General features: G+C 46.5%; 2 protein-coding genes and 1 pseudogene across 2 annotated transcripts in view; 2 read left to right on the top strand and 1 right to left on the bottom strand.

The window, feature by feature from the left end:
• Nucleotides 1-21,664, top strand: part of LOC127474809 (uncharacterized) — a 1,721,191-nt pseudogene that overhangs the window by 1,224,757 nt on the left and 474,770 nt on the right.
• LOC127474877 (olfactory receptor 14J1-like) overlaps nt 1-21,664 on the top strand; it is an 81,317-nt gene that overhangs the window by 32,746 nt on the left and 26,907 nt on the right. The gene's annotated exons all lie outside the window — the stretch shown is intronic.
• The window catches only part of LOC127474929 (maestro heat-like repeat family member 5), an 86,153-nt gene that overhangs the window by 64,239 nt on the left and 250 nt on the right, over nt 1-21,664 (bottom strand). Inside the window, exons 2-4 of the mRNA XM_051796259.1 lie at nt 21,276-21,377; nt 20,902-21,004; nt 20,545-20,604 (exon numbers count right to left, since the gene is read on the bottom strand). Coding sequence (XP_051652219.1) covers nt 20,545-20,604; nt 20,902-21,004; nt 21,276-21,377 — 265 coding nt within the window. The remainder of the gene's footprint in view (nt 1-20,544; nt 20,605-20,901; nt 21,005-21,275; nt 21,378-21,664) is intronic.

Below are 21,664 nucleotides of genomic sequence, written 5' to 3'. Positions count from 1 at the left end.
CCTCCACGCAGGCACCTTCAAAACACGGGCATGGGCTTCTAAACTCTATGTCCAGCACTTGAGGGCAACAAGGGGCACAGCTCTTTGGGGCAGGAGACGGGCAGCAGCCTTGCCAGGACTTGGGGTGATGGCAGGTCTCCTTCGGAAAGGACTTACCAGGCTGTCCCTCAAGAATCCCGGGAGCAGGCAGGGAATGCTGAGCAGAGCAAGCCCTGCCCAGATGTCCCATCGGGAAGACACTGTTCTAGGGGGAATTCACTGGGTCTACTAACTCTTACTGACTGGCTTAATGACTCAACCATGGTGTGTCCCTGTCACTCAGATGCCTTCTTGGCCCCACCTGACGTTGTGATTCATGTGACTGACAATACCTTTAACATCCCTGTAAGTGATCCTTGTTATTTTAGTTGTAGCACAGATCAAAACGTATCTACCCTCCATTTATCATTAATAATTCCCATGGGCAGAAGAGCCAAACTGGGGCTCCCAGGGAAGCAGAAGCTGGGAGGATGATGCAGGATACAGTGAATGAAGGAAACTGTGAAATGCAGAAATCCTCAGTGGGTGGCTGATTGCTTGGATCATCTCTGCAGCAATCACGGCAGCTGCCGCAGCCACGGCTCCTGCTGCACTGGCCATTCAGTGCAGGCTATGCCTGCAGTGCCAGTGTGTGGGCACTGTGGCAGCATCAGGAGCAGGGGTTCAGAATCTGCCTGGTTTCAATATTCCAAGTCCTCTGGAAGCGCATGGGACAAGCCCCAAGACAAGGAGCCCGGGTCCTGGCCCTCTTGGCCGTGAACTCTGCGTGTCCAAACAAAACAGGGGCAGAGGTGGGACCAAGCGGAGTCACTCTGCACCTGCCCTGAGTTCATGGGAAGGCAAAGGGAGGATGGACCTTGGCTGAGTGCTTGGAGAGAGAGAAGGTTGTTTCTCCAAGTGCAAATGCACTTGAACCAGCCTGCATGACCAGCCTGTGTTTTTCTCTGGTGGCTGAAACCCAGCCAGCACATGAGGGGAGGGGAATGTGTGGGATCAGGGCACTGCTTTGGGGCCATGCTGGGAATTCTGGTGGACTAAAAGACAAACACGGGGTGCTGCTCATGAGAGAAGAGGAATAAAAGGGGACACGGAAAAATGTCGGCGGACAAGTCCCGCAATGGAACTCTGTGTGTGCAGCCTCATTTTCTCCCTCAGCATCCACAAGAGAGGAGGTAAAAAGTAGTGTTTGGGACCCCAAAACTTTCTTGGGGGGGGGAAACTGGGGATTGAGGGAACAATGGGAAAGTGGGAGGAACAGGGAGAAGGGTAGAAAAGGGGGGATTGTCTGGTAGGTCCGATGGCCCCATGGGGGTCTTTAGGCACAGGAGGGGTTGGAAAAGAGGGGGTGTCCCCCTGAGCTCCCAACTTACTGTGAGGTGCTGGGGGCTGCTGAATCCAATCTCAGAGTTGGATTATGCCAACAGTTTCAGTTTAGAGGAATTACAGAGGTGTGACTGAACCACTTTTGTCCCCCAGCTTTTAACGATGGCAAATCAGATCTATTGATAAAAAGGAATTTATTTAGGGTTCCAAATGATCAAACAAAGGATCTTCATCAGAATTATTTACTGCACAATACAAACACTAAAACTACCAGGAGTACAGGATAAGATAAGACAGTGTTCTACCCTAAAGAAATTGTTGAAGAAATTCTACTAAATTTGGCTTAAAAGCAATAGTTCTTAATTTGAGATGGATGTAACTCCCCCTCCAGCAGTGACCTTGGTGGGGTCCCAGTCAAGGCAGGAAACTCCACACACCCCCAAGAAGGGTTCTGTTGGAAGAACCTGCCCCTGTGAAAGGGGTTGAAAGGGATGGACTGACAGTCACTGGACTCCAGGGGTTGCCTCAACATCAGGGGGTTTATTCAGGGTGGAAGCAGCGGCTGAAGCTCTTCCCACAGTCAGGGCAATTGTAGGGCTTCCCTTACTGGTGGGTCTGTTGGTGTCTGTTCAAGGTTGAGCTGTGGGAGAAGCTCTTCCCACACTCCCCACACTTGTAGGGCCTCTCCCCGGTGTGGATGCGCCGGTGGGTGACTGTTGTAGACGACGGGATAAAGACACTTTAGACCACAGAATTGATCAATAACTTATCCAACTTTATTGCTCGTGCTCTGTGCTTATAAAGGTTAATAATTAGGTTCATACATATTACAAAAGCTAAGCTCATCATTGGCTCCTAATTACCTAAGTTATATTTGCGCAAATGCTGATTCTTTAACCTTCTTATGGTTACTTGTTTGCTATTTGCTCAGCTTTCCCATCCGCTATACACTGTTCTTCTGTCACGTACCCAGTTTCTCAAACACAGTGACCTTCTGATAGTTTTCTCTTACCGTGGGACCAGAGCTATAGCATCTCTCTCATGTCCCCTTTCTATTAGCCATGTTTCAGCAATACTTTCCACACTTCCCCCGTTTTCTTTAGACAGTGTTAAAAATACATCATTCACTGCCTTCGTTAACATGTTCTGTATACACTTAAAAACACAAGGAACGATGCATAAAGCAGCTAACAATATCAGCAAAAGTGAAATAGCTTGTTTTGTGATCTCAGCAAGCCATGGTCCTAAGCCTAATTTTGCTAACCATTCTCTGATAGGATCTTTTTGGATTTTAAAGTCATTCAAATGACCTTGCATCTCTTTTAGGTTTTGGTAGATGGACTGAGAGTGATCAGAAAGATTCATACAACACATGCCTTCAAATTCTTCACATCCATGTCCCTGAGCCAGCAATAGAAAATCTATAGCTGCTCTATTCTGTAAAACAGCATGTCTTATTTCATCAAAGTCATGAGCCAATTCCCCTAGAATTTTTGAGGTCCTATTCATTTGATCTCTTGCCCAACAAGCTGTTCTTTGGACAAGAACTAGACTTTTTTTTTGCTCCAATGGGGGCAAATATAGATGCAAAGAAGTTTGCTGTAGGTGACCAAAAGTTAATGGGTTGGTTCTCTACTGATTTACAGTATTTATCAAATTCAGTGTCTTGTTTGTTCCGAATGTTTCTCCTTTTCAACTGTGTTATTTGTCTCATAGTGGGTGTAAACATAGTCAATTTTCCCAAGTAACATGGTCCACCAATGGGATATTTAGGAATGCCAGACCATGCTCTATTGCCACAAATTAAGAAGTAACCAGGTGGTAAGTATTTTGGCTTTGTCACACTGATTGACACATTTTTGGCATAACCTTGACACCAGGTTACATTATCGTATGGAGGGTTCTGTGCTGTTACGTTTGTAGTGGATACATTTCCAATTGTTTGTTGCCATCGTAGAAAAATCTTTTCCTTTTTCATATTGAGTCTAAAGCAAGAGTCATTTCCAAACACAGCTCCAAATAATTGTAACTCACTAGGGCTATCTGTCATGGTCTTGTTTAGACTAGTTATTAACAGAAGAGATGTCATACCTTTGGTGCCGTTTGTGCATTCTTTTGTTACATTGCAAACTGATTCCACCTTGGTTTTGTTATGATTAGAGCTAACCCATCCTGTAAAATCATTTGTATCAAGGTAAGGAATGCCAATAAGACATGTTTGAAAAGGATCTGACGCTGAGGCTAAACTTAGACAGAAATCCAATTGACCTGTTTGGTTGGCAAATGTCACCCAAATGTTTTCTCTGGGTCCAACAGGAATACTAGGATGTCCTTGTGTTGTCAGAATTATTTTCAAAATCCAAAACCATAAAGAAATCATTGTGTTTGATTATGTGTTTCTATACAATGATCTAAATATTGTTGTGGATCGCCTTCAAAGGGACCACCAGGGTATATTGCTGTCAAAGGTGTGTTCTTTTTACATCTACTTGCTATTATTTCTGTACCTTTAATTATACTCAGTCTTTTTATAATATATTTAGTGTCCCAGCGCAATCCAGCTAATATCCTTTGTTCTTCAGTTTCAAATAATTGTAATGCTTCAGCTATTGGTAAACCTGTTGTTTGCTCTAACTCACGTGTATATGACTGTAATGATAATGTAAAAGAACACTTTCTGCACCAAATACCAAACAAATTAATTTGCCCTAGCCACCAATTGCTTCCACAAGTTTTACATTTAAAAGCAATTAAGGCCAAGCAACCTGGCTTCTTGCATGCAAAACAATATTCTATACCAAATTCTTTCAATGAAAAATAATACAGCGAATTTAGCAATTGGACATACTCCTCATAATTATTACACTGTTGAATTTTTAATTGTATGTCTTTGGGTAACCCTTTAATTTCATGCAATTGTGGTAGAAGCAACAGATGAATTTTTCCCTCTAGTCTTTCTCTTTCTGTTTCTGTTATGGTTGGAACTCGGAACATTCACAGTGGTTTGAATACTAGGATTATATCTTTTGACACAAAAGTCTAAGTATTTCTGTGGATTCTCTCGAAAAGGTCCATCAGGTATTGCAATTGTTAAGGGTGTTCTTTTTTGACAACGGGTAGCTATTATCTTAATGCCTCTTATGATACTTATGCGCTTGATAATATGCTTTGTGTTCCAACGTAAATATGCTAAAGCCTTTTGCTCATAACTCTCAAATAGCTGCAAAGTTGTATCTAGTGGCAAACCAGTGGTTTTTTGTAATTCGTATTGCCACGTTTCTAGTAATAGTATAAATGCACAAAGTTTACACCAGACACCTGATAAACTATCTTGTTCTAACCACCACTTATTTTCACAAGCACGGCACTTAATAGCAATCCAAGCTAAGCATCCTGTTTCTTTACAAGCAAAGCAATGCTTAATTCCAAAGTCTCTCCACGTAAAGCTATATAATTCAGATAATAAAAGAATATAAGATTCAAAAGTATCACAATGCTGTATCTGTAATCGTAGATCTCTAGGCAGTCTTTTTATCTCACGTAACTGTGGTAGCAACAGAAGATTGATCTTCGTCTCGATCCGTCTCCTTTCTGCTTCTGATACCCCTGGTATTCGGAACATCCAGCACAGCTCTTGTCCACTTGGCTGGTATCCAAAGAGGTCCCTGTGGCGAAGATACACAAAGATAACCTCTACCCCAATATAACACTTTTGCTGGATTTTGCCAAATACCTGTACGTGGATCTTTAAATCTTACCCATACTTCTGGTGAACTTTCTATTTTTTGTTCTGTCATATAATGAGTTACTGCTGGGGGAACTTTCTGGTCCCCAAACACACAAAGGTGATTTAACACAAATAACACTTTACTCAATCTCTCTTTTATATCTACAACTTGTCTGTGTTTTTCTAAATATGTTTTTAAAGTATGATGAGCTCTTTCTATAATAGCTTGTCCAGTGGGAGAATGAGCAATACCTGTACGATGTGTCACTTGCCATTTTTGCATAAACTGCTGTACTCTGGTACCCGTATAGGCAGGTCCATTATCTGTTTTCACCTGTTGTGGTTTCCCCATTACTGCAAAGCATTCGCACAGATGTCTTTTAACATGTAGGGCTTTTTCTCCTGTTTGAGCTGTAGCCCATATGAAATGACTATATGTATCAATACATACATGTATATATTTAAATCTTCCAAAGGGTGAATAATGTGTGACATCCATCTGCCAAATCTCATTACTTTTTAACCCTCTAGGATTCACTCCTATACCTAATCCCACACCACTATTATGATTGCTACATGCTGCACAGGATCTAACAATGCCCTTGGCATCATTTAAGGTGATATCAAACATCCTCTTTAGCCCTCTAGCATTTTGATGATACTGTTCATGATTTTTCTGTGCTTTGATAAATTCTTCTTCATCCTCTGTAGCCATAGAAACTAACCTGTCTGCTCTAGCGTTTCCTTCACCTAACCCAATGTCCCATTTGTGACTTCGTACATGTATGACAGCATATTCATGATCTCTGTTAGTTACTGCTAACCATAACTGACAAAATAACTGAAATAATCTCTTATTCTGAACTTCTTTAATTAAAGATCCTTCTATCCTGTCTACTACTCCTGCTACATAAAATGAATCAGTAACAATATTAAGGGGTCTGTTCATGCTAGCCAAGGCTCTAACCACTGCTAGCAACTCTAAGGTCTGTAATGAATCTGTAGGATCTCCTGTTATGATTTCATGTTTCCATTCTCCCTTTTCAACCCAAGTGAGAGCTGCTGTGTGAGATTTTTTGCCAGCATCTGTGTAAACCGTACGGGCATGTGGAATTGGTTGCTCCTGTTTCTTAGGTTTCGGTATCCACTGCCAGGAACCAATCCATGCTGTAGGGACATTATTTAATCTACTGGTAATTATAGAACATGATAGCCCTAATAATGCTTCTTGAAGATTTTCATCAGTACACAGATACCAATCAAGAACATTTTTCTGCATTGGCAATCGTATGCGTACAGGTTCCTGAGCATCAATCTGTAATACATGCTCTCTACCCTTTTTTATTAAAGCTGCTAACATTTCAATTTTTTGTAAGAGTGTTTTAGACTGTTGTATGCTAGTCGAGAGCCATTCTATAACACCTATATCCTCCCCCCTTTCTGTTTGTGACTGTGTAATGGTCCCTAAGACATATCGTTTATCAGCCCAAAAAGTAAGTTCCAAAGGCAGGTCCCACTGTCGCCTTCGGACACGGCCTTGAGTGACACAGTCTACAATTTGTTGGAGGATACGTTGTTGGTGTTTTGTTACAGTAATTTTTGCTGCAGGGTCTGATCCTTTCAATAGAGGTCGTAGCTCAGCCAAAAGGTCAGCAGGAATTCCCACTACTGGACGCAACCATTGTAAATCCCCAAGGAGTTTTTGTGCATCATTTACAGTACGTAATTTTGTCTGAAGTATCAATTTTTGTGGAATAACAGCATGTCGAGAAATAGTCCATCCCAAATATCTCCAAGGTTCTGTTGTCTGGATTTTTTCATTTGCTATAATTAATTTAAACTGTTCCAAATGTTTACGAATTATCTGTATTTGTTGGGGCACAAACTCTTCAGGTTGACAAAATAGAATATCATCCATATAGTGATAAATTATGCAGTCAGGCCATCTTCTTCGCAAGGCTTGTAAGGCAGTATCCACATATAGTTGACATAAGGTAGGACTATTTTTCATCCCTTGTGGTAATACTGTCCATTCAAATCTTTGATCAGGCTTTTCTCGATTAATGGCAGGTAACGTAAAAGCAAAACGTTTAGTATCACGAGGATGTAACTGAATTGTAAAGAAACAGTCTTTTAAATCTATAATCAGTAAAGACCAATCCATAGGAAGCATCGCAGGATTTGGTAGTCCAGGCTGTAAAGCTCCCATGGCTTCCATTTGTGAATTAACTGCTCGCAGGTCATGCAATAATCGATACTTTCCTGACTTTTTCTTTATTACAAATATGGGTGTATTCCAAGGACTAGTAGAAAGTTTTAAATGTCCTTGATCAAACTGTTCCTGTACTAACTGATGAGCAATTTCCAGGCTTTCCCGTTTTAAAGGCCACTGCTTAACCCATACTGGAGTATCAACAATCCAAGTAATAGGAATTGGGAAAGACCAAGCAATGGCTATTTCTCCAAAGGGTGATCATTGGACAGTTTCATTCCAATTTGTGTTAAAATATCTCTCCCTATTAGGCACTGTACTGTTGGTGGAAGCTGTACAACAGACAGAACAGCATTAGCTACACGACCTTCTACTTCTATGCTTATAGTAGGAGTTCGCATAGCAATTGAAGCACCTCCAATGCCAGTCACAGTTGTAGTAGAAGATTGCAGAGGCCAATGTCTCGGCCAACAATGAGGTGCTATGATGCTAGAGTCTGCTCCTGTGTCTAGTAAAGCATCCAATGTTTTTGTTTGATCTTTCCAGATAATTGTAACTTTATGTTTTGGCCGTTCGCTTAAATCTAATGTTAATAAGGTAAGTCCTTTTGTAGAACCAAATCCACGATCTCCACGTTGCATTAATTGTTGGTCATTGGTCAAAGGTTTTGTAAACTGTGGTAAGGGTATTAGTTGAGCAATACGTTGTCCTTTAGGTATTTTTAAAGGTGGAAAAATAGTATATGCCATAACCATTATCTGTCCAGTATAATCAGCATCAATAAGTCCAGGCAACACAAATAATCCAGCAAGACTAGCTGATGATCTTCCTATCAGCAATGCACCAAACACTTGTTTATTTATAATTAAAGGTCCATAAATTCCAGTGGGAATCTTTTGAGGTTGGGTGGATAGCAAGGTAACTTCTACTGCTGTTGCCAAATCCAATCCGAGGCTGCCGGCTGTGGCAGGTTGTAATCCGAGAGTATTGGTTGAGGAGGTTTGTAATCCGCAATTGTCGGCTGGGGTAGACTGCAGTTGCTCTCCTGTCCGTGGAGTGATTTGTTCTGTGAAAAATTGTTGGCTGGAGTTATCTGTGCTGCAGCGACGACTTGTGTCTTGGCGCGGCCACTGCTGTTCCTCGCGCTCCGTCGTGAGTTTCCCGAACGATTTCGGCAGGCAGCAGTGTTGTGGGTGGAGTTCTGGCACTGCTGACACCAGATTCCTGTCGCTCGGCACTCTTTTCGGAAATGTCCAGTGGCTCCACACCGATAACATTTTGATCGAGCTTTTCCTTCTGCAAAATTATGTGCTTTTGCTTGAAGGGGTGCAAGAGCAGCTAAAACCTGAGCTTGGGAACTTTGAGCTTGCTCTTTAAGTCCCTTAGCTAAATCTTGAATAGTATCAACTAAAAATGCATTTTCTCCTGTGGGAACAACTAATGCTTTTTCTAATAACTCTTCAATAGTCCAATAAGGACCCATCGTACTTATTATTTGCTTAATTGTTGAAGTAGCATTTTGCAACACACACTGCTTTAACATAGTTCCTTTCATATAATCTGGTACTCCTGCTCGAGTGATAGCAGCTGTTAATTTGTCAACATACTCTCCAAATGATTCATTCTTTCCTTGTTTTAAGTTCATATACAAAGGTACTCCTCCTGGTTCCTTAACTCTATCTATAGCTCTTCTAACAAGATCCATTGCCTCTCTAATCTTATCTGGACCAAGATGAACTTGTGCCTCAGGACGTGCAAATGGCCCTAACCCCATTAATTCTTCTACAGTGACACCATGTAAAGGATCTCCAGGCAACCATTGTTCTGCTACACTTTCATGAACTAACGCTTGCCAATGTGCATTAAATAACAATTGTTGATGTTCAGTCAATATCATACGAGTTATAGATCGGAGATCAGACGGCAATAAAAGATGTGTATACCAAAAATAATCTAACATTTGTTTAGTTGGTTCAGCATGTAATCCAAATTCACTGACTGTACTTCGCAATTGTGCCAAAAATTTCCAATCTAATGCAGTAATTACAGCGTTCATTCCTCCTTGCCCATCCAAAGCATAAGTAACGGGAAAAGCATATGAATCTACAGCCTGCAGCCCATGAGAATTACCCTGTTCCATACAGTGCTTAGCAAGTGCAGCCCAAGATTCTCTCCGCTCTTTTACCACGGCCTCCGTCAGGTCACTGAATGCCCCAGGGACAGGCTCTTTGGTTGAGTGAGCAGGAGGAGGAGGCGCAGACTGAGAGTCAGTCTGACAGCTAGGCACATCAGCCAGGGGAGGTGGTGCAGTAGGAGCTGCAGACGTCTCTGATTCTAGCAACCCGTGTGTATTTATTTTAGAAGGATCAGGGGGCACAGCAGGGAGGTGAACTGTCTGCATAGCTGGGGGAGAAGGCTTATAAGAAAACCAATCAGCATTTTTATACTCTTTGTTCTGCTGTCTCACATTTAGTGCTTGTTCTGCTGCTCTGCGTTCAGCCTCATGTTGTTACAATGTATAATAAACCACCCTCCAAAGCTTTCCTAGCTTTTTCGCAACTTTATCATCATCTAAAACAGCCTCCCATATTTTATCACCAAATTTACGCCACTCCTCTAAGGAATGCACAGTATGAGGATTAACAAAGCACCCTTTTTCAGTACCATAATCAAGTAACCCAGGAAGTTCCTTTTTTAAATCTAAATCTTTAACTCCTTTTTTCTGTAAAAATTCAGAAAATAAACTATATGCTGCTTGCCTATCCATACCTACGTCAGCGCTGTTGCAGCCCTTTCAAAGTCCGGCAGCACGTACGGCAGAGCTTGACTATACAACGCTCCGGGTCCGAAGTTGCACCTTTATGCCAACTTTTTTCCGCAGTTGCACCTTTATGCCAACTGTTTTCGACCAGCCTCGCTGCTAAGGCTCCGACACCTTGCCATCTCAACCGTGATTCCCCCGTTTTTTTTTTTTTTTTTGTAAGTCTATCCAAAAAGTCTTCTTTAAGCCGAGAAGCCTTCTTTAAGTCGAGAAGTCTTCTTTTTAAATGGAGAAGTCTTTCGGAGTTGAAGTCGGAGTCGGGGTCACCATTTCTTGTAGACGACGGGATAAAGACACTTTAGACCACAGAATTGATCAATAACTTATCCAACTTTATTGCTCGTGCTCTGTGCTTATAAAGGTTAATAATTAGGTTCATACATATTACAAAAGCTAAGCTCATCATTGGCTCCTAATTACCTAAGTTATATTTGCGCAAATGCTGATTCTTTAACCTTCTTATGGTTACTTGTTTGCTATTTGCTCAGCTTTCCCATCCGCTATACACTGTTCTTCTGTCACGTACCCTGTTTCTCAAACACAGTGACCTTCTGATAGTTTTCTCTTACCGTGGGACCAGAGCTATAGCATCTCTCTCATGTCCCCTTTCTATTAGCCATGTTTCAGCAATACTTTCCACAAGTCAGGATCAGCCCATGGCTTTGTGTTCCAGGGAACAGCCAGAGCTGGTGCAGAGACATCAGGGAGGGTCTAGAAATGCTGCTGGGAGGGGGTGGGAAAGCAGGAGGGGTGTGTGCAGCCTGCAAGGCCAGAGCAGCAGCAGGGCCAGGGCAGGACAGCCTGCAGGAGAGATGGCCAAGGGCTCTGGCAGGGCTGCAAGGCCCAAAGGCACCCAGGCCTTTGTCCCCTTGCCTCTGGCAGCTGCCTCTGCCACTCAGGCCACCACAAGCAACTTGCCTGGCAGGTTCTGCACTTGGTTTCTGCCTCGGCCCTCCCTCAGGAGCCTGGCAGGGGTTGCCCAGTTTTGGGCCTTTGTTGTTCCTCCCCTCCCATCCCAGTGCCCCCCAAACAGCCCTGAGCCAGCCGGGAGGGACAGGATCTGCTGGGCCAGGGCCTGGGGCTCAGGCCTTGGCCTTTGTGCTCCACAAAACCAAGGCAGGCTTTGCTCAGCATTGCAGGGGCCTGCCCAGAGCCTTTGTCTGCCTGCACTCCTGGCCTCCAAGGAGCTGCTCCAAGGAGTCCCTGGGGAGGCTTTGGCAGTGCCTGCCCTCAGTGGGGCCCAGCAATGCTTCAAGGCACTTGGACTTTGGCTTCTGACTTCTTCAGCAGCTGCTTCAATCTTCTCTCAGCACCTCAGGATCATGGGCTGGGCTGCAAACACACTGTGGGGCTCATTAAAATGCAGAAATCCCTCAGGATCTCTTTGTCTTCCTTTAATTGTCTTCAAGACAATTTCAAAACAAGTCTTCAAAGTTTGTACTTTTTTTGTATTAATTTAATTATGGATATTTTGTAGTTCAGAGAAGAGGTGATAGAGGTGTTCTCCAAGTGATCTTGATGCTGAGTGTCTCCTCAGGAGATCCACACTGACCCTGGATGATCAACCTTGCTCCTCACCCCCCAGCCTCACCAGTTCTGACAGGGCCCATCTTGGACTGACAGCTGATGCAACTCCAAACACACTGTGGGACCCATTAAAACATTGAAAAACAAATTATTTTTCTTTCTTTAATTGTCTTCAAGACGTCAACAACAAATTGGAGTTGTCTTGTACTTTAGCTAAGGAGGAAGATTTTAAAGTGGAAGTCATGAAAAATATATATATTTTTATGAAAGGGAATGATTTACACAGAGGCTTGGGATGCAAGAAGGTCAGGGTGAAAAGGATTTAGACACAAAGATAAGGGGGCAAAAGAGTTTTGAAGCACTTAATCATTGACCAAGTGAGCAGTTTTCAAGTGATTCAATAGCATTTGCCACAATTTTAACAGTGACTGAATTATAGATTCCCAAGAACAACATTCACCCCACAGTCAATTCACACCCACACCCAGCAGAGATGTGTGGACACATCAATAGCTGGCTGTGGAAAGGTCCCTCTCCCAAATTCTCCTTGTTGTCAGGGAAACACTCCCCCAAATCCCTTTGTGTTTCCCAGCAGACAAGGGTCACAGCTGGAGGAGTGTTTGTTGAGTGGGATCAGAATTGTCCTGGGCATCAGGGACGGTCTTTGGAGTGTTGCAAACTGGAGGGTTCCTGAGCTGGGAGAGGCTGCCAGAGGTGTCCCACTGAGAGGGAGGTGCTGGGGAGCTGCCAGGGCCTCCCTCAGCCCCGCTGGTTGTGGGCTCCCAAGGTGACTGGATTTAGTTATCTGCTGAATTTCCATCCTGGTGTCAGGAATGACTGGAGTTTCCAAACTATTTGGGAATTGTATCCAAACTGTTCCATTTGGGCTGTGATTCAGGCAGGGAATGTTTCAAGGCTTTCATGGAATGACTGATTATCCTGTATTCACCAGCTGTTCCACTCCAGATTGTTCCCACCTTTATCATCCAGGAGCACCTGGTCCAGTCCAGGGACACTTCCCCACACCCCTGGTCCAGTCCAGGGACACTTCCCCACACCCCTGGTCCAGTCCAGGGGCTCTTCATTGCTCAGCTGGTTTGGTCAAGGCTTGTCAGGAGCTCCTGAGATCATACCTATGAGGAGGATGGGCACAGACTTAGTTGTAATAAGACAAGTGATAATGGTTTTGAACTAAAAAAGAGGAGATTTGAATTAGACATGAGGAAGAAATTTTTTACACTGAAAGTGACAATAAAATTGGAAAAGTCTAAAATGTGCTGGAGATTGACCTTTTCCTTATTTCTCAGTCATCTGTCACACAAACTCTGTATTGGATTTATTCACTTTCCTGAAGTCTTTCTGCTGGTTTGGACCCAAACCTAATCCAGCTGTTTGCAAGCAAACTGTTTCAATTTAACTGTATTTTTGAGCTCTAAGGTTTATGGGATTTCTCTTTTGTTTGTTTTCATTTTTCTTTTCCTTTAAAATGATATGTATGTCACTCTACACTATTCTCACTCAACAGCTACACCTACACATCTCTCAAGATCAAGAGTTGTTGGGCTCTCACATTAGAATTCAAAACTGGCTTAAATTAATTGTTTCCATTGGCATTTATTCAAAGAAATTTATTTCTCCAGGATGGCCATGAAAAGGGAATGCAAAAGGGACACACCTACACCAGCTAGAAATGGAAAAGCTTTCTTGACATAAAAAAAAAGAACCAAAAGCCAACCAAAACAAAACCACAGAACAAAACACTCACAGTGTTCAGGGCGTATTTGCTCAATTCTCTCATTTCCAATTGTTATGAAGAGAACAGCCAGAGGGGTTTAGAGCCTCAGTCACTGTAAATCAGCACATTGGAACTGACTTTCTTACAACTAAAGAACTTGGTGGATTCTGGCTCAATATATTGCCAGTGGTTTCTATTACTGTTATTAAACAAATTCTCTAAGTCTATCCAGTGAGTGCTCCTTGTCAGCACTTTCAACTTCTATTCTAAAACAGGTTCCAAAATGTGGGTGAGTCTCTCTGTATTCTTGGACCAGATCAGCTGTCCCTGATAGAATACACCACCATTCACAGGAAAAAAATGAAGTACATGATACACCTCTCACCTTCACAATATGTTAACTACACAACTGTTTTCATGCTCTAGTTCTTAAAGTTAATCATGTGACAAATTAGAAGCCAAAAAGAACAATTTTGTTAGTAAGAACTACTAATTCAAACATATTCTTCTGAACTTCCAGTCCTCAGCTGAGATAATAAATCACATTTTGTTCAACAGAGTGTTTGTGGAATTGTTCCATGCACAGAAAAAGCACTTTTTCCTACTCACCTCCTGGAGGCCTGACAATTGTTACAGCATCACTTATCAAGCTGCCCTGGCTGTTGGATGCATTCACTTGCACTGTGGAGTTAGAAAATGGAATCAGGCCTTTAATGGTACCCACACATTGAATTTCCTGCTGCTGCAGAACATCTGAGTATCATTTACCACAGAATAATGAGCATTATCTGTCATGAAAAAAACAAGAAAGGGGGAGAAGAACAAATGTTAGACCTTGTGTCTGCTACAATTCAGTCTTTAGGAACTAAGTCTTACTCCTACTCAAAAGAAGACTTGCTGTTTATACCAATAACACACACACATGAAATTCTGGCTATTGGGGAGAAAAAATATTATTAATTATTTGTCTTGCTTTTGGCAATATTTTATGGTACCTGTAAATCTTGGAAAATAAACCAACCAACACATGAAGCAACCATGCATTGCAGAGCTGACTGCTCTATACTGCAAACAGGAGCCAGCTCTCAGAAATTACTGATCTTCTAGAAAAGTTGTGGGATAACTGCAGATTCCAAACATTAGTGTTAATTCTTGTGCCTATGATACACTGGTAAAAATTTCTGAATTCACCAGAAAAATGCTCACCTTAGGAGTTTATAAGCTAACTCATTGCACAGAGCAGAGAAAGTCACCTGCAGTAACACCTGCTTTCCAGCATGGCCTGCAGTCCCCTCACAGATAAAAGGATTGGAAGGATTCATTTGATCAGCTGAAATCATCAGAGGACACCACAGCAACCTCCATGTCCTTTGCAAACCTTTTAAGATCTCAAACTTAAGACAAAACAATATTCTGCCCTACAAAAATAAAGAAACCCTTTTCCAAAATACCCAGTAAGACTAGAAAATAAAAAAAAAAATACATGTCAGGTAGCAATATTTTTCAGATCAATGAAGAGTTCACTCACATATCTGAGAGCAAAGCTGAGCTCGTTTAAAGATTATCCTGTATTTCCAACATATAAAGCCCTCTATAAATGATTAATATTATTACTACTGTTCATCATTCCATGGAGAGCTCTCACAGTGAAGTCAAAGGAAATTCTCTGTTACAAACAACAGCAGAATCACACAAGTCTAAGATCACAGGTATGAGAATCAGACTAAATAGAATATAAAGAATATAACTATTAAAAATATTGTAAGTGAAGTCAGGCATTGTCACAGGTAGCAGACTGAATATTCACATCTGAGTCCTCTACAAAACCTAGATAAGATGGAATTACAAAAACTCTAGAAAAGCAATGTTTTAATTAATTTTTTAAGGGAAACTCCTTGGATTTTATTCAAGTTTTAAATGAACTGTTAAAATTGAAATGCTATTAAATCTGAAAACCGTTTTCCAATCTCCCCTATTTCCATGATGTGCTCTAACACATGTGTGTGCGCAGCACATTTCAGTCCTGCTCACAGGACATTTTACCACAGATGAGGGATCTGGATTTTCTCCTGATTTGGGGATTCCTACAAACAATCTCTGATTTACTTACGGTGCAGGTCCACTCCATTCCATTATTTTGGTGTTCACAGAGTGGCACAAAGGGTGTTTTCAGGGATTCTTCTGGTAACACATGACACACTTATTTTCTGAGGTTTTGTGGAGGGGGGGCAGTTTTGTAGAACTCTTTGTAAACCTGCCTTGTAGCCCAGTTCCTTATTGCTCAAATTCTCCCTGGATGACACCGTGCCAAAGCACCAGAGCACCCGGACAGACTCCAGCAGGGTGAAGGTGGGATGGTTTCGTGGAGCCTGATGGATTCACTTTGGATTTCACTGAAGTTTACACAAGCCTCAGACCCCGTTTTAGATACAGCAATGAAGGCAAAACTTCTTATCCTGCCAGAAGAACAACCATGTTTCACACATTCCACACACAGAATCCTGCAGGAGCAAAGTTATTTTGTCTGACATTATTCTCATGGACCCAGGCTGCTCAACCAGCACCACAAAAATGCATCCACATTCCTTGAACTCAGCTCTTCAATTGTACCTCAAACCCTCCTTCTGCACCTTTGTGAAACTGTCCCTGGGTGTGATTTGGGAGCAGATACAACCCAGCATACCTAGGTAGCCTCATCTCCTCGGATGGTAAGATTAATGGGGAGATAGACAACAGGTTAGCAAAGGCATACAGTGCTTTTGGAAAGCTTCATAAAAGAGTTTGGCGAAACAAACACCTGAAGAAAAGTACAGAGATCAGTGTTTACAGAGCCACAGTGCTGTCTACTCTCTTCTACGGATCTGAATCCTGGGTCATCTACCACCACCAGCTGCGACTCCTAGAACGCTTCCGTCAATGCTGCCTCTGCACAATCCTAAACATCCACTGGTCAGATTATGTGACCAATACATCTGTTCTAGAACAAGCAGCAGTCACAAGTATTGAGGCCATGTTGCTGAGAACACAGCTGTGATGGGCAGGGCACGTCTCCAGCATGAAGGACCAACCACCGCCTCCCTAGATCCTGCTCTATGGTGAACTTGCCACCGGCTGTTGCAAGAGAGGAGCCCCAAAGAGAAGATACAAGGACTCCCTGAAACAACATCTCAACCTTGGCCATATTGACCACCATAACTGGTCTGCTCTGGCCTCAAATCGGGAGGCCTGGAGAAACACCATCTATAACGCTGCTGATGCTTTTGAGAACGCACGCAGGATCACCCTTGAGGAGAAAAGACAATGCAGAAAGAATTGTGTCCTGCAGAATATACCACCTAAGGAGTCTTTCTACTGTACCTTTTGCAACAGGACATGTCTATCTCATATTGGCCTTTTCAGCCACCAACGCTCTTGCAACAAACTTGGGTAGTGCCCTCCCCAAATCTTCGTTTGCGAAGCCCAGCCGTGATGAGTATTCTTACTGGATATAACTGTGATATATGTACATCTATATTTTTACTCTAGTTCTGCTATTTGGTTTTTTTTTTTCTCTCTGGGAAGTTAGCTTTTTCACTGGGTCTCGGGGACTTGGCAGGAAGCCAGGTTCAAACCTACACATGACTTCTTTGGGAGAGGCTGTGCTGGGGCCACACTCCAGCCCTGAGCAGTCCCAGCTTTCAGGCAGCATTATGGCTGACCCCCAGGACCCGCGTTGTCAGTTGGCCAGGAAAGTGGGATCCTGGTGTGCTACAGAGTGTGCTGGTGGGCCCCAGCCCTGCCCAGCCCCACAGGGCCCCTCACTCGCCGAGCTTCAGGGGCTGCATGGTGGTCACCTCACAGGAGGACAGAAGCTGCAGACCTGGAGAGTGGCTCTCCTGGGAAGAGCTGTCTTCCATCCAGGCCTGCCTGGGGCAGGTGGGAGGTCTCTTCTCCATCCTGTGAATCAAAGAACACAGGGGAGCCTGCCTACGGAGGGCGTCCGAATGGTGGAGTCGAACACCCTCGGGAAAAATGCCGTGGTCAAATCGCCTCAGGCAAAAGGCCTCAGGTAAAAGGCCTCAGCAAAGTGCCTCAGCCAAAAGGCCTCAGCAAAGTGCCTCAGCCAAAAGGTCAAGGCAAAGTGCCTCAGCCAAAAGGCCAAGGCAAAGTGCCTCAGCCAAAAGGCCGAGGCAAAGAGCCTCAGCCAAAAGGCTAAGGCAAAAGGCCTCAGCCAAAAGACCAAGGCAAAGCACCTCAGCCCAAAGGCCAAGGCAAAGTGCCTCAGGCAAAGCGCCTCGGCCAAAAGGCCTCGGCCCAAATGCCTCAGGTAAAAACGCTTCGGCAAAACGCCTCAGCAAAACACCAAGTTCCCACGGGGCCACCTGGGGTCGTGGACAAGACGTGGACTGCAGTCGGGGGCTTCTCGCCAGCACCGCACTCCTCTCCTGTCCGGTCGCCGTCCTGACGGACACTGACCCACCGTGGGCCACGGTCGTGCTGAGCACACCTGCTGCAGTGGGTGTCACAAAGGGCCCCTCTGTGACACGCTGCCGGTCGCTAGCAACAGGTCCCAGTGCTTGTTGACATGGCACCTGCCCCCAGCAACGGGTCCCAGGGAACCACCACGCAGGTTGGAACAGGCAGGGTGTCCCTGGGGACACAGGCCTGACTCAGCCCTTGGCACTCATCTGCCCTCAGAGAGTCTCCAGGCCCCACTTTGCTCTCATGTCTCCTCGGGACATCTCAAGAAGCTCCATGTTCAGACAGCCCTGCGTACCCCCAGGACACCTCTTTCCTGTCCCCACACCACAGAGCCTGGCCTCAGAGCCCTTCAGTCACATTAAATGCATAACATTTGCTCAAACTTAACAGAAACCATGGCTTTTGTTGCCTTTTCTCTTTCTCCCACTAACCAGCAAGAGCTTTGCCCCACTCAACAGCTCTTCCAGCACTGGGCTGCTCAGGAGCCCTCCCAAGGCCTTCACCGCACCCCAGGTCCCTGCATGGCACCCCGAGCTGCCCCAGGGGTGGCTGAGTGGCCCTGCCAGGCTGGTGGAGTCCTGGGGGGGTTTAGGGCTGAGGGGGGGGGGATGGCACCCAGGGGGATCCAGCTGGAAGGGCCGGGATCCTCAGCATGCTGGGAGCTGTCATCTGCTGGCACAGCCCAGCTGAGTGGCCACACTGGTCCATCTGAGGGGCCAGGAGCTGTAGTGCTGCTGCTCTTGCCTCAGTTCTGTGTCTCTTCTACAAAATCAGACCAAAAAAGCCCCCAGAAGCCCAAAAGGCCCTGGAACAGCCCCTCTCTGACAGTTCCAGAGGTGCCCTGGAGCTGCTGCCCAGTGTGACCTCGCTCAGGCACCTTCAGAGCCCCGTTCTGCCCTGGGGGGCTGGTGTGGGCATCCACACTGCCTGGGGACAGCCAGTGGGGACAACTGGCAGTCCAGGAAAGACGTGGGCAAGGTTATCTTGGCAAAGAGTCCCCCACTTTGAATTTCCATCCCATTCCCTCAGGACTTGTTCATTTTCCCTTCCGGGCCCTCCAGGCCTAAAACTCTTCTCATCCCACAAGTCTTCTCTGAACCCTCTCTTGTGCTGGGGCTGCCTCAGCCTGGGTCGTTTGCCCCCTCAGCACCCTAAGGTACCTTTTGATGTGCTCCAGAGGCCACAGTTTGTCCCCTGATCCCCGCAGTACCCCTTCATCCCCCTCCCTCACCCTTCCTTGGAACCTCACGAGCCCTCCCTTGACCCTCGACGGACACAAAAGCCCACGGTTTGCTCTTCTGCAGCCAGGAGAGGCCTCTTGGCCACAGTCCCACCACAGGACTCCTCCACCTGCCCTGCAGCTGTCTTCAGGTCAGATCATACAATCACAGAACCATTTAGGTTGGCAAAGACCTGCAAAATCATCGAGTCCCAACTTGCACCCATCCCCACCTTGTCCACTAGAGCAGAGCACTGAGGGAGTGCCATGTCCAGTCTTGTCTTGGATACCTCCAGGGATGGGGATTCCACCAGCTCTCCGGGCAGCCCCTTCCAATGCCTGACAACCATTTCCATCAAGAAAAGCTTCCTCATGATCACACACAAAGCCTCCTGAGGCCTTCAGTGCACCCCAGGCCCCCCAGCAGAAACCACCCTGCCAGGGCTTTCCATGCCACAAGTGTAATACAGAGCTCTTCACTCATTTCCAGCTTCAAGCTCTGCAGCCCCAGCACTTCCCAGGAGCTCTGGGATCCTCTGCAGCCCACTCAGGGCTGAGCGTTCCTTCATGATTCCATCCTTCTATGCCTAGGGGGTCCACCGGAGACCCTTTGAGGCTGCACAGCTGCAGTGCAGGGCTCAGTGGGGCATTTTGGAGTACCGGAGATGCAATTTGGAGTCCACCAAGGAAACGTGGGACTCTGCAGCTACAATTCAAGGGCTTGCTGCTGTGCCACCTCCTGGGGTGCTGGGCCTGGGAGGACACAGGGGTCACAGAATCGGGCACTGTGTGGGGACACAGGGATAACTTTGGCTGCCCAGGCTGGAGAAGAGAAGGTTTTGGGGTGACCTTGCAGCCCCTTCCAGTGCCTAAAAGAGGCTCCAAGGGAGCTGGAGATGGGCCTAGAGTGCCTAGAGTGACAGGACAAGGGGGAATAGCTTCACACCAGCAGAGGGCAGGGTGACATTGGCAGTGGCCCTGAAATGGGGTGAGAAGGCTCAGGCAGCAGCTTGTCCTTTAGCCAAGGCGGCTTCTCCCGGGGAAAGCCCCAGCCAGGGCTCAGCTTGTCCCACAAGCCTGGGGCCAGGGGTGCTGAGGGGGGAGCATCCCGCTGCCTGCGGGACAGCCCAGGAAGGACACGGTCGGCTCGGCACACTCAGCACCGTGCAGCTGAAGGACACCAGGGCTTTGGGCACATTGTTGCAGCTTTATTCATCCCCAGTCCTTTAGCCAAGGCAAGCTGCACCTCTGCCGGGCTCACGGCCAGCAGCAGCGCAGTGCTCGCAGGAGGCCTCTTGGTCTTTGCTGTACGAAAGGACTCCTCAGAATGGAGGCTGTCCGAGCTGCCAGGGAGCTGACAGAGATGTCCCAGTCTTTCTCCAAGGGCTGAAGTGCTGTGACAGAGAGAAACAGAGCCCAGATAAAACCCCATGTCTGCAGAGACCCTCTGGATTCCCGACAGACCACACTCCCCACTCACCGCTCAGGATGTCAGCCTGACTCTCCGTGGTCTGCTCCCTCAGGCGCCGTGTGATGAGTCCTGAGCACAGAGCTCCATTAGCCCCTGCTCCCCAGCCTGCTCCCAGCAGCAGGGCCCCCAGTCCTACCCTCCTCCCCCTCGGCAGGGCTGAGCCCAGGAGCCCCCAGAAGCTCAGGGCAGTGGGACTGAGCAAGGCGGCCACCAAGCCCCGCTGCGTGGGCAAGGCTGGCAGAGGGAGGCAAGACCCTGCCCGGGGTGGCCGCGGCTGGGGCAGTCCCAGGACTGCCCCTCGTTGCTGGGGCAGCAGTGGCACAGGGGCCAGGCTGCCCCAGAGGCACCGCAGGGGCTGGCACTCACCAATGAACCTGACGGCCGCCAGGCGCACGTTGGCCTGAGGGTCCTGCAGGTAGGGCAGGCTCTGGTGGATGAAGTCTTCAGCCCTGCTCCTGCTGTTCTGAAGCTGCAGAGAGAACAAGGCATGTCTCTCCAGGGCTGTCACTGGGGCAGTTGGCTGGAGCAGTGCCTCCTGCCAGCACCTCCTGGGACAGAGAGGCCTCCCCTCCTGCTGGCTACAGGGAGGGGACAGGGGCCAGCAGAAGAGCATTGGGACTCTGTTCTTGAGGGCAGTAACAGGGATGCAGCTCCAGGCTCTGCCCAGCTGCAGAGCCCCCAGCCCAGACATGGGATGGGAGCAGCCCTCCCCCAGCCCGGGCCCCTCAGCTTGTCCTTACCAAGCACGCTCCAAGCTCCCACAGCCGCTCTCTCTGCAGCAGGTGCTTGAGTGTCTTCCACTTCAGCAGCTCGGCGGCAGCAAGAAGGGCTTCCCTGGAGGCCTGCGGGACAGCATGAGCTGAGAGATGGCCCGGGGGCCTGGGCAAGGAGACATCTTGGTTTTGTTCCTGGGGGGATCCTGCCTTTAGGAATCTGGGACATGCCCTAGCCCAAAAGTCTGGGAGCCTTTTGGGGACAGCCCTGGGGGACAGGCGTGGAAGCTCAAAGGCCTGGCCTCTGACACAGCCTGTGGGGATGCCCCTGCTCAGGCCGTGGGAGTCAGGGGCTGCTGCCGAGCCCTGCAGGAGCAGGCAGGGCAGGTGCTGCACAGGGCCGTGCCAGCTTCTTT

The sequence above is a fragment of the Manacus candei genome, unplaced genomic scaffold (assembly GCF_025592945.1).
Source record: "Manacus candei isolate 608988 ecotype Guabito, Panama unplaced genomic scaffold, ASM2559294v1 h1tg000045l, whole genome shotgun sequence".
NCBI lineage: Eukaryota > Metazoa > Chordata > Aves > Passeriformes > Pipridae > Manacus > Manacus candei.
This window is presented reverse-complemented; position numbering and strand designations above follow the sequence as displayed.